Consider the following 13298-nt stretch of genomic DNA (forward strand, 5'->3'; position numbering starts at 1 on the left):
AGCGAGCATGCACAGTACTGCAACACAGCAGGCAAGCGCAATGATGAATACTGCCACTATCTTTACTCTAAGTAGTGCACATATGCTTTGTTCCATTTGCCTTTGAACATTTTTGTTGAGAAAACCAACTCGCCCAAGGTATGATATTTTGAATTCAACATTATTATTGTGAAATCGTTATTTTCATGATGGTTTAACACTAAGCTTATGTTGTATTCAACTTTTAGATGTGTGTCTAAGGTCTACATTACTACATATTTGTACCCAATATTTAGCTGAAAAACAGGTGACACATTTCTACAATAAAAATGATTTCTAGGCAGGTATTCGCTCTGAACAAGAAAAGCGGAGAGGAAAAAAAATTCCCATTCATTTTGTTCTCTCATCTTGTTCTTTGGAAACAACAAAAAGATTTGGCAATTAGATTTGGAATAGCTTACTGAGTAACTTATTATCAAAGAGACGTTTGAATATGCAACAGATTATTAAAAAAATTAATCATTATTAGTCCTGTCCTAACATACAAGACATGTACATGGAGAAAAGGCATTAGCAGACAAGGTATTACTTATAGCATTACAATGAAACATAGCACAACTGTACTAAGGGCTTCTCTCAATTGTGTATCAAACACAAAGAGAAAATCCTACTGCCTATTACCCAAAAGGCATTCTGCTACTAACAAACTCAGTTCTCTCTCTCTCCTTTCAATCGCTTTTTCATCTCTCTCTCTCTCTCTCTCTCTCTTTTTTCATGTTAGTATGTGTTTCAGTCTCTCTCCCCACTAGTGTCTATAAATACTGACCTTGATAAGGGACCCGTTGGTAGATCGAGTAACACAGTGTACTATACCTCCATGGCTGCTTGGTTTGAGTTCAAGGCTGGAGCTCTACTGAGACACTGAGTACCGGACCACTAGAGTGAGCTTATGTATTCCCCTCTATCACAATTTACCAAAAAAACAGGCCCAAGATACTGGATTCATATGTGACCTATATTCCAAGGTGGTTAAAAATATAGCACTGACACCAGTAGAAACCACCCTACTCTGAATACTGGGAGATGATCAAAGACCGTTCCTGAACTGGTTATGAACTTATATGTGGTGTTACACTCGTTGCAGTTCGATCGATGAATCACTCCTCATTCCCAAACATCCAAACAGAAACTAATTAACTTTCTACAGAAGAGTATTTTCAAGGCCTCGAGCTGATGAATCCCTGATGTTTTCATTCCGACCTAATCGCCGTGGTAATTACCAACCTCTGCACCCCTGTCATTCACCAACAGTTTAATTCACAAGCAAAGGACGGTCGTTCCTGCACCTGCGACCACAACTCTCCAACACGAATGCCCCACCGAAATCCCCACCTCCCATCCACCGTAGATAACCGCAAGGCAGGGCACAGCACTCATCCACACACTAGGGGGCGGCAGACACTGACCCCTGCAGCAGCAGCAGCAGCAGCAGCAGGGGCTTGGCTGCATCTGTCATGTGACCGCAGATGAGCTCACATCCTCTCTGCCTGGGCTCATGGTGGGGGGAGGGGGTGGGGGTGGGGGGGTAGAGTGGGGGTGGATGGATGCTGGGGTGAGATGAAGTGACAGCCAGGCATGCTCCTCGCACCTGCAGCAGTGACACTGGGGGAGCCTGTCTTCGTCCGCCGTTAATGAGCTCTCCCGGCCAACAGACCCTGAAGAAGCACACAAGGTTCATTGACGGAAGGGGGGCTTTCAATTGGGATCAATGGTACTCTATCAGAACCACTGTTTAGCTGAGGCCCAGTGCTGAAAGGTTAACAACTTTCCTGTTAGTTGAGAGTCCCTGAGAAGGAGAGGGAGGTGGATTGGGTGGGAATCGGTTGTAAGAGATTGTGTGTTTCTAAATGAAGTCAATGACAGACCAAGCAAATCCAGCCAGCCATGTAATGTTCCCAAACAGGATGCCAGAGATGTGCCATTTTCTTGAGAAGTGAGGTACCAGGGATACAGCATTCAGATTCAAGTGTACACTGGAGACCTTTTAAATAGAGGGGAGACAAATAGTTCAGCGCGTCACACACAGACACACCCGCACACATAAGCACACACACCCCACGCGCACACTTCCTTTGTGTTTGGGAGGACAACAGTAGCAGTGAGGAGCCCTGTTGAATCTGAGAGAGAGAACACTCCTGCCTCACACTGCCTCACACTGCCTCACACTGCCTCACGCTGCCTCACGCTGCCTCGCTGCCTCGCTGCCTCGCTGCTGCCAGTCAGGCCCCAGAGGGCTGACAGGCACCAGGCTCCTCCAAGCAGAGCCCTCTGTGTCCTCCTCTCACACACACACACACACACACACACACACACACACACACACACACACACACACCAACACACACACACCAACACACACCAACACACACCAACACACACAAACACACACAAACACACACAAACACACACAAACACACACCAACACACACCAACACACACCCACACACCCACACACACAAACACACACACACACAAACACACACCCACACACACAAACACCCACACACACAAACACACACAAACACACACCCACACACACAAACCCACACACATACACACGTGCACCCACACGCGTCAGAGCTGCTGTGGTTACAGTCCGACTTTAGAGGCAAAACAACTAAACAGGAGGAGAAGCAGAATGTTCCACAAGCCGTCCAATCACACGTCTCTTCTGACAGTCGAGTCAAACAACCCAACTGTAACGATCTGGTGGATGGAACATCTAATGCCCAATCTGTCCTTACCTCTCCAAACATGAGAGTAATACCTGGTGTTTGTAGCCGGCTGGATCAATACAAACGCACATGTCATACAGGGCCTGTGTTTTGGACGGACACACACAAACGCACGTACAAACGCAGAAACACGTAAGTGAGCCGTATACATCAGGCGCATTGTGGTCCATCGATTCGGGGGTGGAAGGGGTAGGGGGTGGGGGAATTGGCGCTCTCTGCTCTGCAGAAAAGACATTATTAAGCATTTCATAACTGCAAATCATTGGCTCCCTCGGCAGAAATGAGACATTGATCCATAATTGGAAGCACTCGCTCATGAAATCTGAAGACTAATTAAAGAAAGGGAATTTAATGGCCAATATTTCCATATTGGCACACTAATTCAACGTTGGTTCCAGGCATCTCGGCAGTCTGAGGAGTAATCACGTGAAGGAAGTGAAACTGACTGTTTGGTGAGGGTGTAATGATGGAGTAATCACGTGAAGGAAGTGAAACTGACTGTTTGGTGAGGGTGTAATGATGGAGTAATCACGTGAAGGAAGTGAAACTGACTGTTTGATGAGGGTGTAATGATGGAGTAATCACGTGAAGGAAGTGAAACTGACTGTTTGGTGAGGGTGTAATGATGGAGTAATCACGTGAAGGAAGTGAAACTGACTGTTTGATGAGGGTGTAATGATGGAGTAATCACGTGAAGGAAGTGAAACTGACTGTTTGATGAGGGTGTAATGATGGAGTAATCACGTGAAGGAAGTGAAACTGACTGTTTGATGAGGGTGTAATGATGGAGTAATCACGTGAAGGAAGTGAAACTGACTGTTTGGTGAGGGTGTAATGATGGAGTAATCACGTGAAGGAAGTGAAACTGACTGTTTGATGAGGGTGTAATGATGGATTAATCACGTGAAGGAAGTGAAACTGACTGTTTGATGAGGGTGTAATGATGGAGTAATCACGTGAAGGAAGTGAAACTGACTGTTTGATGAGGGTGTAATGATGGAGTAATCACGTGAAGGAAGTGAAACTGACTGTTTGGTGAGGGTGTAATGATGGAGTAATCACGTGAAGGAAGTGAAACTGACTGTTTGATGAGGGTGTAATGATGGAGTAATCACGTGAAGGAAGTGAAACTGACTGTTTGATGAGGGTGTAATGATGGAGTAATCACGTGAAGGAAGTGAAACTGACTGTTTGATGAGGGTGTAATGATGGAGTAATCACGTGAAGGACGTGAAACTGACTGTTTGGTGAGGGTGTAATGATGGAGTAATCACATGAAGGAAGTGAAACTGACTGTTTGGTGAGGGTGTAATGATGGAGTAATCACGTGAAGGAAGTGAAACTGACTGTTTGATGAGGGTGTAATGATGGAGTAATCACGTGAAGGAAGTGAAACTGACTGTTTGATGAGGGTGTAATGATGGATTGAGGCATATTTCAAAATGTACCTTACAGTATGTGACGTTCTTAGAAACCAGAAGTGTCATGGCAATGTACCTGTGTGAAGCCTGGTGTTAGTAAAGAATGTCATGTTTAAACCCATAAGCAAACATAAACACGACTGTGTGTTAACGTTCAGGTTGTTGAAAAGATGCCAGCCCTAAATTAAATAAATGATGAATAAAGTATTTTGATCAATGTGATTTTGAACGTTTAAGGTTCTAATGCTGCAGTAGATCTATTGAGTCGTCTCTGAGGTCTTTCTCAACTCCCAAGTGCTTGAAAGTGAGTTTCTACGCGTGTGTTGGTGCATGAGAGAGATAGAGAGTAGAGAAAGAGAAAGAGAGAGAGAGAGTGGAGAGAGAGAAATTAGAGAAAGAGAGAGAGAGTAGAGAGGGGAGAAAGAGTAGATAGAAAGAGAGATAGACAGAGAGTAGATAGAGTGAGACAGACAAACAGAGTCTGAGTTCTCCTTGTGTAGGAGGTGACATGTACCAAGTGTGGCATCTCATCTGGAGGCTGGTAAACATGGCCAGGGGGCGGCAGCGGGGGGCCCTGTTAATGACAGCTTCCTGGGGCCTTCGGGCAGCCCACTGATACCCCCGTGGCCCCCGCCTCTGCTCACGGCCTGATTACATGTCAGCGGCAGTAAACACCTGCTAAACTTCAGATGGTTAGCGAGGGGGCGGAGTGGGTGATGGTGGTGGAGGAGGAGGAGGAGGAGGAGGAGAGGGGGTCACTTTAACTGCATTTCATCAACTGGGCCAGTTGTACTCTTGTTAACCGTTGTCAGGGAGACACAGGAGGTCAAACCACCTGCATTGCTGTTCTTATTCAGTACAGCATGTGCTGGAACATGGGACAGAAACTGTCTTTCCCACAAAAGCCTCCAAATTCTTTTTTGGCCTCCCACCTGTTTCTCCCTCCCGTCTCTCCTGTCTGGTTTCCGCCCTGGTGATTGATTCTAGAAGCTTCCGACTGAGACGAGAGCTCGCTGCACCGTGTTCGATGTGCTGAGTGTTCCCCTCGGTCCCCAACTGCCACGCAGACGAAAAGCACCACTTTCCTCACCACCTTGTCGCCGTTCTTCTAGAATTGTCCCCTTCCATAAGCAACCGTGTCCCTCAATCTGTCCCTCAGTTGAAACTCCTGAAGGGCCATCCTTTAATAGGGTCATTTGAATATCTTTGCAGCACAAGTTAGAGGAATGAGGCAGGCCTAGTGCCAGACAAGCAATCTTAGAGTCGTATACTTAAGAACCATACTATGAACTGCATCGCAAAAACCCAATCATCTGAACACAGAAGCAGAGAGGAATTAATTGGAATAACATTCAGAGTCAAGGTTCTCTCAGGCATTGCATCTCTGCCCTGACGGAACATTTGCATGCAGGTTTGGTCAAATACGTTTGGTCACAGTCTGAAAACAAGGCATGGCATGTCCGTATAGAAACCAGAGATGGATTTGAGACTCTTCCTGACAGAACAACAGTCGTCTAAGAGTCGTCCCTTCCCAGTTATCTCGTTACCTTGCTGTAAAAGACCAAACACCAAGCTCAACGTAGCTGGAAGTCCTTCATCACAAGTCCACAGACATGCTGGTTCCTGCTTCAGCCGGCTGTCTGTCAGGTGCCATGCCACCTGTTGCTAAGCGCAGCAATGGCCTCGTTTTAGCCGACTCCTGCTCAAACAGCATGCACCATGGGTCTAATTTAAAAGGAAATTATATTAGGCATTTTTAGACCACATAAAAAAATGCCGGAAGGGATGCAGCAACGCAGGAAACAAATCTGTTTATGTGAGTGTGTTTGAGTAATAAAACCACGCCAGCTTATCCAAACCATGCTGGGCTTATTTGTTTTTTGATTTCATACGGCAGTGTCTTTACTGTCACACCACGCTTCCATATCCAGAATTTGGGATTGAGAGGATTCGGGCAGTTGTTTTGTTATCAACAACACAGTGCACTAATGTGAGGCCATATTAAAATCCTCCCAGGGATTAACCTCTAAGAGCGGGATATTCTCTGACATCAACTCTAAACCTTTATAAAGCCGCGACACATGAGCGCGCGGCGAGAGAGAGAGAGCAGAAAGGAGGGACCACATGCCAACCTCAATCTGTCCGTCCTCCGGCACGCGTGTCTGTCCCACGCTGGGCGGCGCGGGGCAAACAAGAGCACTGAAGCGTTGCGCCGCGGAGCAGCATCACCCCCCCCCCCCCCCCATCCGCTCGCCAGCCCAGCCCCTCGCCACGGAGCTGTGAAGGGGGGGGGGGGGGGGGGGGGGTCTCCCCGTGTGCCAAGGACCGCAACGCTTCGACGACACGCTCTCCTGAGTCTTTAATAGTCGACCCCTTCCTGTGTTGTTATTCTCAGGGCTGATGGGTGTTTACTGTCCATCCTGGCTGCAGCAGGAGCTTCCTGCACGACACAGGAAGAGGGGAGGGGAGCAGCTCCTTGATAGCGCTTTCCTCGGCCGACAACGACGAGAGCAGCGACGCCTTTTGCCGGATGTAATCAAGGGGGAGAGATTGGTGTATCCGAGGATGTTCCAGAAAGAGCTTTCAGCCGAGGCAGGCTCCGATTCGAAAGCGAGGAGGGCTTTGGGGGTGGGGGGGGGGGGGGGGGGTGGGACTGATTCACAATGTTGCATGTATGTCACTCGCCCATCCTCTATTCATTACAAAACCTAATAACTGCAAAGCCATCTCTCCTTCTTGACGAGGAAGCTCACATGAGGGGCTGTGACATGACTGGGCAGACAGGGAGAAAGGGAAGCATCACACGCACACATCTCTATTGTGAGAGGAGAATATCAATTGAGCAGGCCCAGACACAGTCCTATATTGGTGAAAATGCCAGACTGGCTTTGATGAAGACTATATTGGAGAGAGACATGATTCATTATTAAGGCAGTTATCATTAAGACTGTCCTGTTAACAGCCCACTCTGGTGCTAATGTAATAGACCCATTTCATTTCTGCTCTGATTTATGCAGAAATAAAGCATAGTGCCGGCAGCCCGTTCCCCCAGTGTTGTTACTCTCTTAGATACATACTGGTCTCTTCCTCTCCCCCCCCCTGCCCCTCTGAGCGTCCACACATACTTTCCTCTCCACACATACTGTCCTCTCCACACATACTGTCCTCTCCACACATACTGTCCTCTCCACACATACTGTCCTGTCCACACATACTGTCCTCTCCACACATACTGTCCTCTCCACACATACTGTCCTGTCCACAGGACACTGTGCTCACAGCAGACAGGATGACAGCGGTTTAGGCAAATTCGCAAATATGACAAACGATCCTGCAGAGGACGTGTCGTTTCCTGTGAAACAAAGTGCAGGAAGAAAAAGAACAAATTGTGGAGGGAACAACATCCACTACCCCCCCGCCCCCTCCACCCCTGTCGCCACGGCAGCCCCGTCAGCCCCGTCAGTCAGACGGTGAGTGACAGGGCTTGGCGGCGGGGGTTCAGGGAGGGACGCTAATGACCTCGTGGCTTCTTTAAAGATCCTGTTAGTGCTCTCCACGAGCCCTGCCCCACTGGTAAGGACCGGGGATTAATGAACTGGTGCCACACGACACACATCCATCTGGGCCGACACAGTCTTAATTAAGTGGGTCCAGACACAAGTCTTTTACTGAAGGGGTGGTGGTGTGGGGGGGGGGGGAGCGATGGAGCGAGGGCTCCACTTAGACTGGGTTATGACATGCCGGCGGAGGCGTTTGGTCGGTTGTTGTTTTAAATGTCTTTAACGGCGCTGCAAGGGACTCCAATCTCCTGGAGTGCTCTCCGGCCGGCACCTGGCGTGTGAGACAGGGTTCCACGACTCCTCCGGCGAGCGCTGGTCCCCCCTGACGTGCACTGGGTCACAGGATGTGACCACACCACTGAAAAGACCACTTTAGCCGACGCCTGTTTTTGTATCTTGACATGCACGGGGGTGATTTGATGGCACATGATATTAAGCTGAGCCAGCACTTGAATCTTGGCCAGTGGCTTCTTCTTCTGTACTCTGTCGTACAGCATACGTCCGGAGTAGAGCGCCTTCTACACGTCCTCAGAAGTGATTATGAGCAACTATATAAACATCAGGCGAAACCCCTATAGACTTCATACACTTCATAGACTTGATGTGACTGAATGAGGATGGAGTTGTGAGCTGGTAGATTTTCAAGGGCACAGACACGGTGCTGGTGTAGTGAGACCCCCGGTGCTGCCGGGGGGGGTTTCTCCAGCGTGCCTGGCAACCTGAGGGGAGGTGAGCAGGGCCTGGCAACCTGAGGGGAGGTAAGCCGTGCCTGGACACTGGTAATGAGACGGTTAATCACGCCTCCACGTGATTAAAGGAGGAGTGGAGGTGAAGCACGACTGGAGCAGGGGTGGAATGACCCGGCACGTCTCCGCCACAACTCATCTCTTCGTCCCCTAGGGAGGAGGAGAGAGAGGAGGTGGGAGGAACGAGGGGTGGGGTGGTGGTGGGGGGGGGGGGGAGGAGGAGAAGAAACAGCAAGAGTGGAAGGCAGAGAAATAGGATGACAGCTGAAAAGATGAGATGGCCACCTCTAATCCCCTCCATCGTGCGTGGATGAGGAGCGAGGGGGCAACGGGGAAGGGAAGAAGAAGAAAGAAGGGAGGAAAAAAAGAAAAGAAGAAAAATAGATCCTTGTCTGTGGTGCGAGGCGGGCGTCTCTGGGCCTCTCGGTGAAGTGACTTGGACAGCTGGGGGGATTACAGACCAGTCTATCCAACACGACCCAACAGGCAGGGATTAGACTAAATATGCCTGCTCTCGTCTCCCACTCCATCACTTAAATCAATAAAAACTGATTTAACGGCATACTTGTGTGAGAGAGAGTGAGCCTTTGGTGCCGAGAGGGAAGAACAATGCCTGAGTCAGTGGAGACTGCGGGGGGAGATGCTGGGGGGGGGGGGGGTGGAGCTGACAGCGTGAGCTGCTGGATGTTGAATCCATCCTTTTATGTGCCTCCTCACAAAACCTCTAAATTGCTATCCTTTCTGAAAGTCATAGCTACACTTGTTACAATCAGATCATTACGATTCTCGACAGGAAAAGGGGCAGAGTATATTTCTATAAGGGGGAAATCGTTTTTTAAACGCTGTTGCTGTCCTGTAAGTCATAACATTGAGTAATCATCCAAATTATTGTAATAAATAAAAGATGGAAAACGTTGACATAAAGCAGATTATGCCTACTGTACATGAGCTAATTTAATAGGCTAAGGCTACGTTGTGAACAACTGCAGAACTGACTTAAATGTTACAGCAAACTCTAAAGCCATCTATTTTCCCTGGAGGAAGTTTTGAGCAATGATGGCCACGGATCTAATAGGCAGAACTTCCCAAAACCCGAATCTGGCACTAATCCGTAAAATTACACCTGTCACTAGAAAGTTAGATTTATTAGCTCAACTTCCTGATCCGTGGAGAGAAACCATTAGAACATACAAAGGCTTCGGATCTGCTCTTAATTAACACGGCAACCTTTCCCACATCCTGGGGAATCACTTTCCTATTTGCCAGATTAATTTAAGGATGTAAATACGGACAGGAAATGACCAAAACATCTTGAAGGCTATTCCAGTAGGGAAATGAAAATGCTAATGAGCCGAGAGGCTAGGAGATGGGCCGTTATCTTCCTCTTATCCGGAACAGAGAGCAAAGACACTCCTTCTCTCAAGTGGAAACTGAGCACCACATGATACGGAACCATAGGGGAACCATGTGGAACCTTGAGGAACGTGTAAGAACTCTGAGGAACCGCGATGGTCCATGTGGAACACTGAAGAACCGCGATGATCCATATGGAACACTGAAGAACCGCGAGGAACCGCGAGGAACCATGAGGAACCATCAGGAACCTCTAGGCACCGTGAGGAACCTCTAGGAACCGTGAGGAACTGGTGACGAGGTGGCGTAGAGGCCTGCCAGGTGCTTACCTCTGTCCGTAGCTGGCCTCCTTCCTCCGGCAGTGCAGGGTGACCACGCGGTGGCCCTCGCTCCGGGCGTCCTGGCTGACCATCCACAGGGTGGGGTTGCTGGGCCGCGCCCCCAGGAAGGTCAGGCCTTCTTTCAGCTTCACCCTGGAGGAGCAGCACACACACAGAGGACCTCGAGGTTACATTCAGCACTGGAGCCGCGGATTATCAAGTAGTTAAACACCATGATCAGAGTGGAAATGACATTTGTGACGTCTGTGAAGCGGATGTGGTTTAACTCGACCGCGGCGCTGATTAGAAAGCTGAAAAGAGCGGGGGGGGGGGGGGGGGGAGCTTAATCACACGGGTGGCTTGCTTGAGAAAACCCCCTGATCTAAGTGATTCAGCACGTCCAGCTGAGACGCACCAGCTGAGGTCACACACACACACACAACGAACCAGGATCAGACGGGCAAGGACAGGTCTGCCTGTCTTCAGAGACAGCAGACGTCTGTTGTCTGGAGGACAGACGCTTCCACTAGAGGGAACAGGGTGAAAGACACAGTTGTTTTTTTCAAAACATTTGCTATCAGTTTATATAAACTTTAACTGCACGTGATAAGGAAATATCACCGGGAACATATACTTGTCTCAAATACAGGTGAATAGCAAATGGCATGGAAAGAAAAACACATCTTGATGCACATACAGATGTGTGGTCGACCCAATGCCATTTTCCTTAAATGAACGGACTGTTTTGTTACAGCCAGAATCAAACAGACAAGCATACATTACTCTGAGTCAGGGCTTCCTCCGTGCAACCTCTTTGTCTCATGTCTATCCCAGAATTGGCTCGTATGATTAGGTATATTCACTTTCTCCTAAACCGAAGAATGGCTGTTATGAAAGGTGTTCTCTGACTGTGGCAAATTACAGACCCAATGTCCTTGCCTCGACAGACTACAAAGGAGAATAATGTTCACAGTGACCATCTACAATGTAAAAAATCTCCACCATTAGTCATTTGCACATTCATCGCACACAGAACAGTGTGGGGTTGGAGGGAAAAGTGGCAGAGAGAAATTAAATAGATTCCCTTTCTCTATGCCATCAAAGGATGGAGGTCAGTAGAGTGCAGTCAGAGGTAGCAATCAGACTTCTGACCCCCCCCCCACCTCCCATCCCCCACCCCCCATCCCCCCCCCCCTCCCCTCCCCACCCACATGCCCCCTCCCCCACCTCCACCCACATGCCCCCTCCCCCACCTCCACCCACATGCCCCCCCCTCCTCCCCACCCACATGCCCCCTCCCCACCCACACGAGAACCGTCGTTATTTCAGGCAAACGAAACAGCCCTCCTGCTTCGATGACAGGATCCAGGATTGAAGGGCAGGATGTGGAAGACAACAGATGGAAGGGTTCCACTCCTTCCAGGATTGGAGGGCCATGCAGGGGCTAATGACCCTCTCCACCCAGGAGGGTTTCATCCAGGGGACAGGACGGCTCACCACCAGCTGCGTCTCTCTCTGTCTGACGTGGGCATCCATGTTCCCAGTAATGACGCTGTTGTTGGCAGCCCTCTATCTGATGGGATGCTTCAATAGCACAGGTCAAACCCAAGTTGTAAACCTCTATAGAAACATGTAGGCAGCGACGGAGCTTGTGATTCATGCTCAATAAAATTGAAAAACGGACAGACTTTAAGACTTTCTCGACTCAATGTCTCCTTAGCTCTCTCTCTCTCTCTCCATCTTTCTCTCACTCTCTTCCTCCCTCTCCCTCTCCCTCTCCCTCTCCCTCTCCCTCTCCCTCTCCCTCTCCCTCTCCCTCTCCCTCTCCCTCTCCCTCTCCCTCTCCCTCTCCCTCTCCCTCTCCCTCTCCCTCTCCCTCTCCCTCTCCCTCTCCCTCTCCCTCTCTCTCTCTCTCTCCGTCTCTCTCCCTCTCCCATGGAACATTGAAGGTAGAACATTTATATGATGTGTGTGTGTGTGTGCTTGAATAGACAGAATGTCCATCATGGTCTCCATGGAGACATTTGAGTGCAGAATGTTGGACAGCCCAGGGGATCTTAATCATTACAGTGCCGACATGCCATGTCCGAGCCAGATATCCTTGGTGAATAGTAAAAGTGCAGTTTACAGTATTGACCTAATGGTCAATACGGCCTTGCATCCAGTATGTTGAGAGACCTCCCACAGTCTGGTCTGTCCATCTGAAGTCTTCTAATCCTGGCTGTAACTCCTGGTGTGCATCACCCCTGTGGGGTTAACATGATTCAAACAGCAAGGCTTTAAAGCAGACAGACATACAAACTTTTTGCAAACAAACTTTGGCTTTCTAACAAACGGTGAGGATGTCAATTTCAGTTGACTTTTTTTTGTACTCTCCAGTAGAAGGAAGAACATGTTGCTTTTCAGAACTGCCGGCCAGGGATCTCACACAGAGCTCCAGCGATGTGGCTGAGTTTTAAAATGTTAAGACGGTACACTGATTTGGGTCGAGGAACAAACCACTTCTCTCCAAAAAAACGTTAACAATTCGGAAAAAAAAGGCAGCAGCTTCACACCACCGCTGAAGAAAAACCTGAGTGGAACACGGGGCAGTGGACACAGTCTGCGAGGCCTGAAGCAATCATGGGAACCCAGTGCGGTCCACGGTCAATTCCTACACCATTTCACCTCATCATGATCCTTTCACCTGGAGCAGAGGGAAAAACATAGACCCCTCCCCGCCGCCTAGCGCTCCCCCTCCCCCCCCCCCTCAGAGCCCGGCCCTGATTGTCAGCTGGCTCCACACTCGGACTCCTCTGTGGCTCCCTCGATAAATTATGATGAGATAACTAGAAACGGGAGGCTGTCCCTCGGCGCGTGAGAGAAGGATATAAACATCTTCTGAGGAAATCCAATAAGTTGGCAGCTGAGCGACACTGGAAAGGTCTTCCCTTTGCTGCCGTCGCCCACAGACCCGCCCGCCTGCTTGGATACACGGGCTACACTACTTCTTTCCTCCCCCGCTCAGGGTCTGGCTCCGCGCTGCGGGGAACACCGGTTCTCCCAGCTGACCCTCTAACTCCAGCAGTTCCTCTCCATTAGTCCGCCGAGCCCCATCTGCATCCCCCAACAGCAGGCCCTGTGG

General features: G+C 49.2%; 1 protein-coding gene across 1 annotated transcript in view; it reads right to left on the minus strand.

Annotated features, from left to right (window-relative positions):
* si:dkeyp-14d3.1 (transmembrane protein 132C) overlaps window positions 1-13298 on the minus strand; it is an 85894-nt gene that overhangs the window by 33248 nt on the left and 39348 nt on the right. The window contains exon 3 of the mRNA XM_047048709.1: window positions 10184-10327. Within this exon, the coding sequence (XP_046904665.1) occupies window positions 10184-10327 (144 nt within the window). The remainder of the gene's footprint in view (window positions 1-10183; window positions 10328-13298) is intronic.

The sequence above is a fragment of the Hypomesus transpacificus genome, chromosome 24 (genome assembly GCF_021917145.1).
Source record: "Hypomesus transpacificus isolate Combined female chromosome 24, fHypTra1, whole genome shotgun sequence".
NCBI classification, from domain to species: domain Eukaryota; kingdom Metazoa; phylum Chordata; class Actinopteri; order Osmeriformes; family Osmeridae; genus Hypomesus; species Hypomesus transpacificus.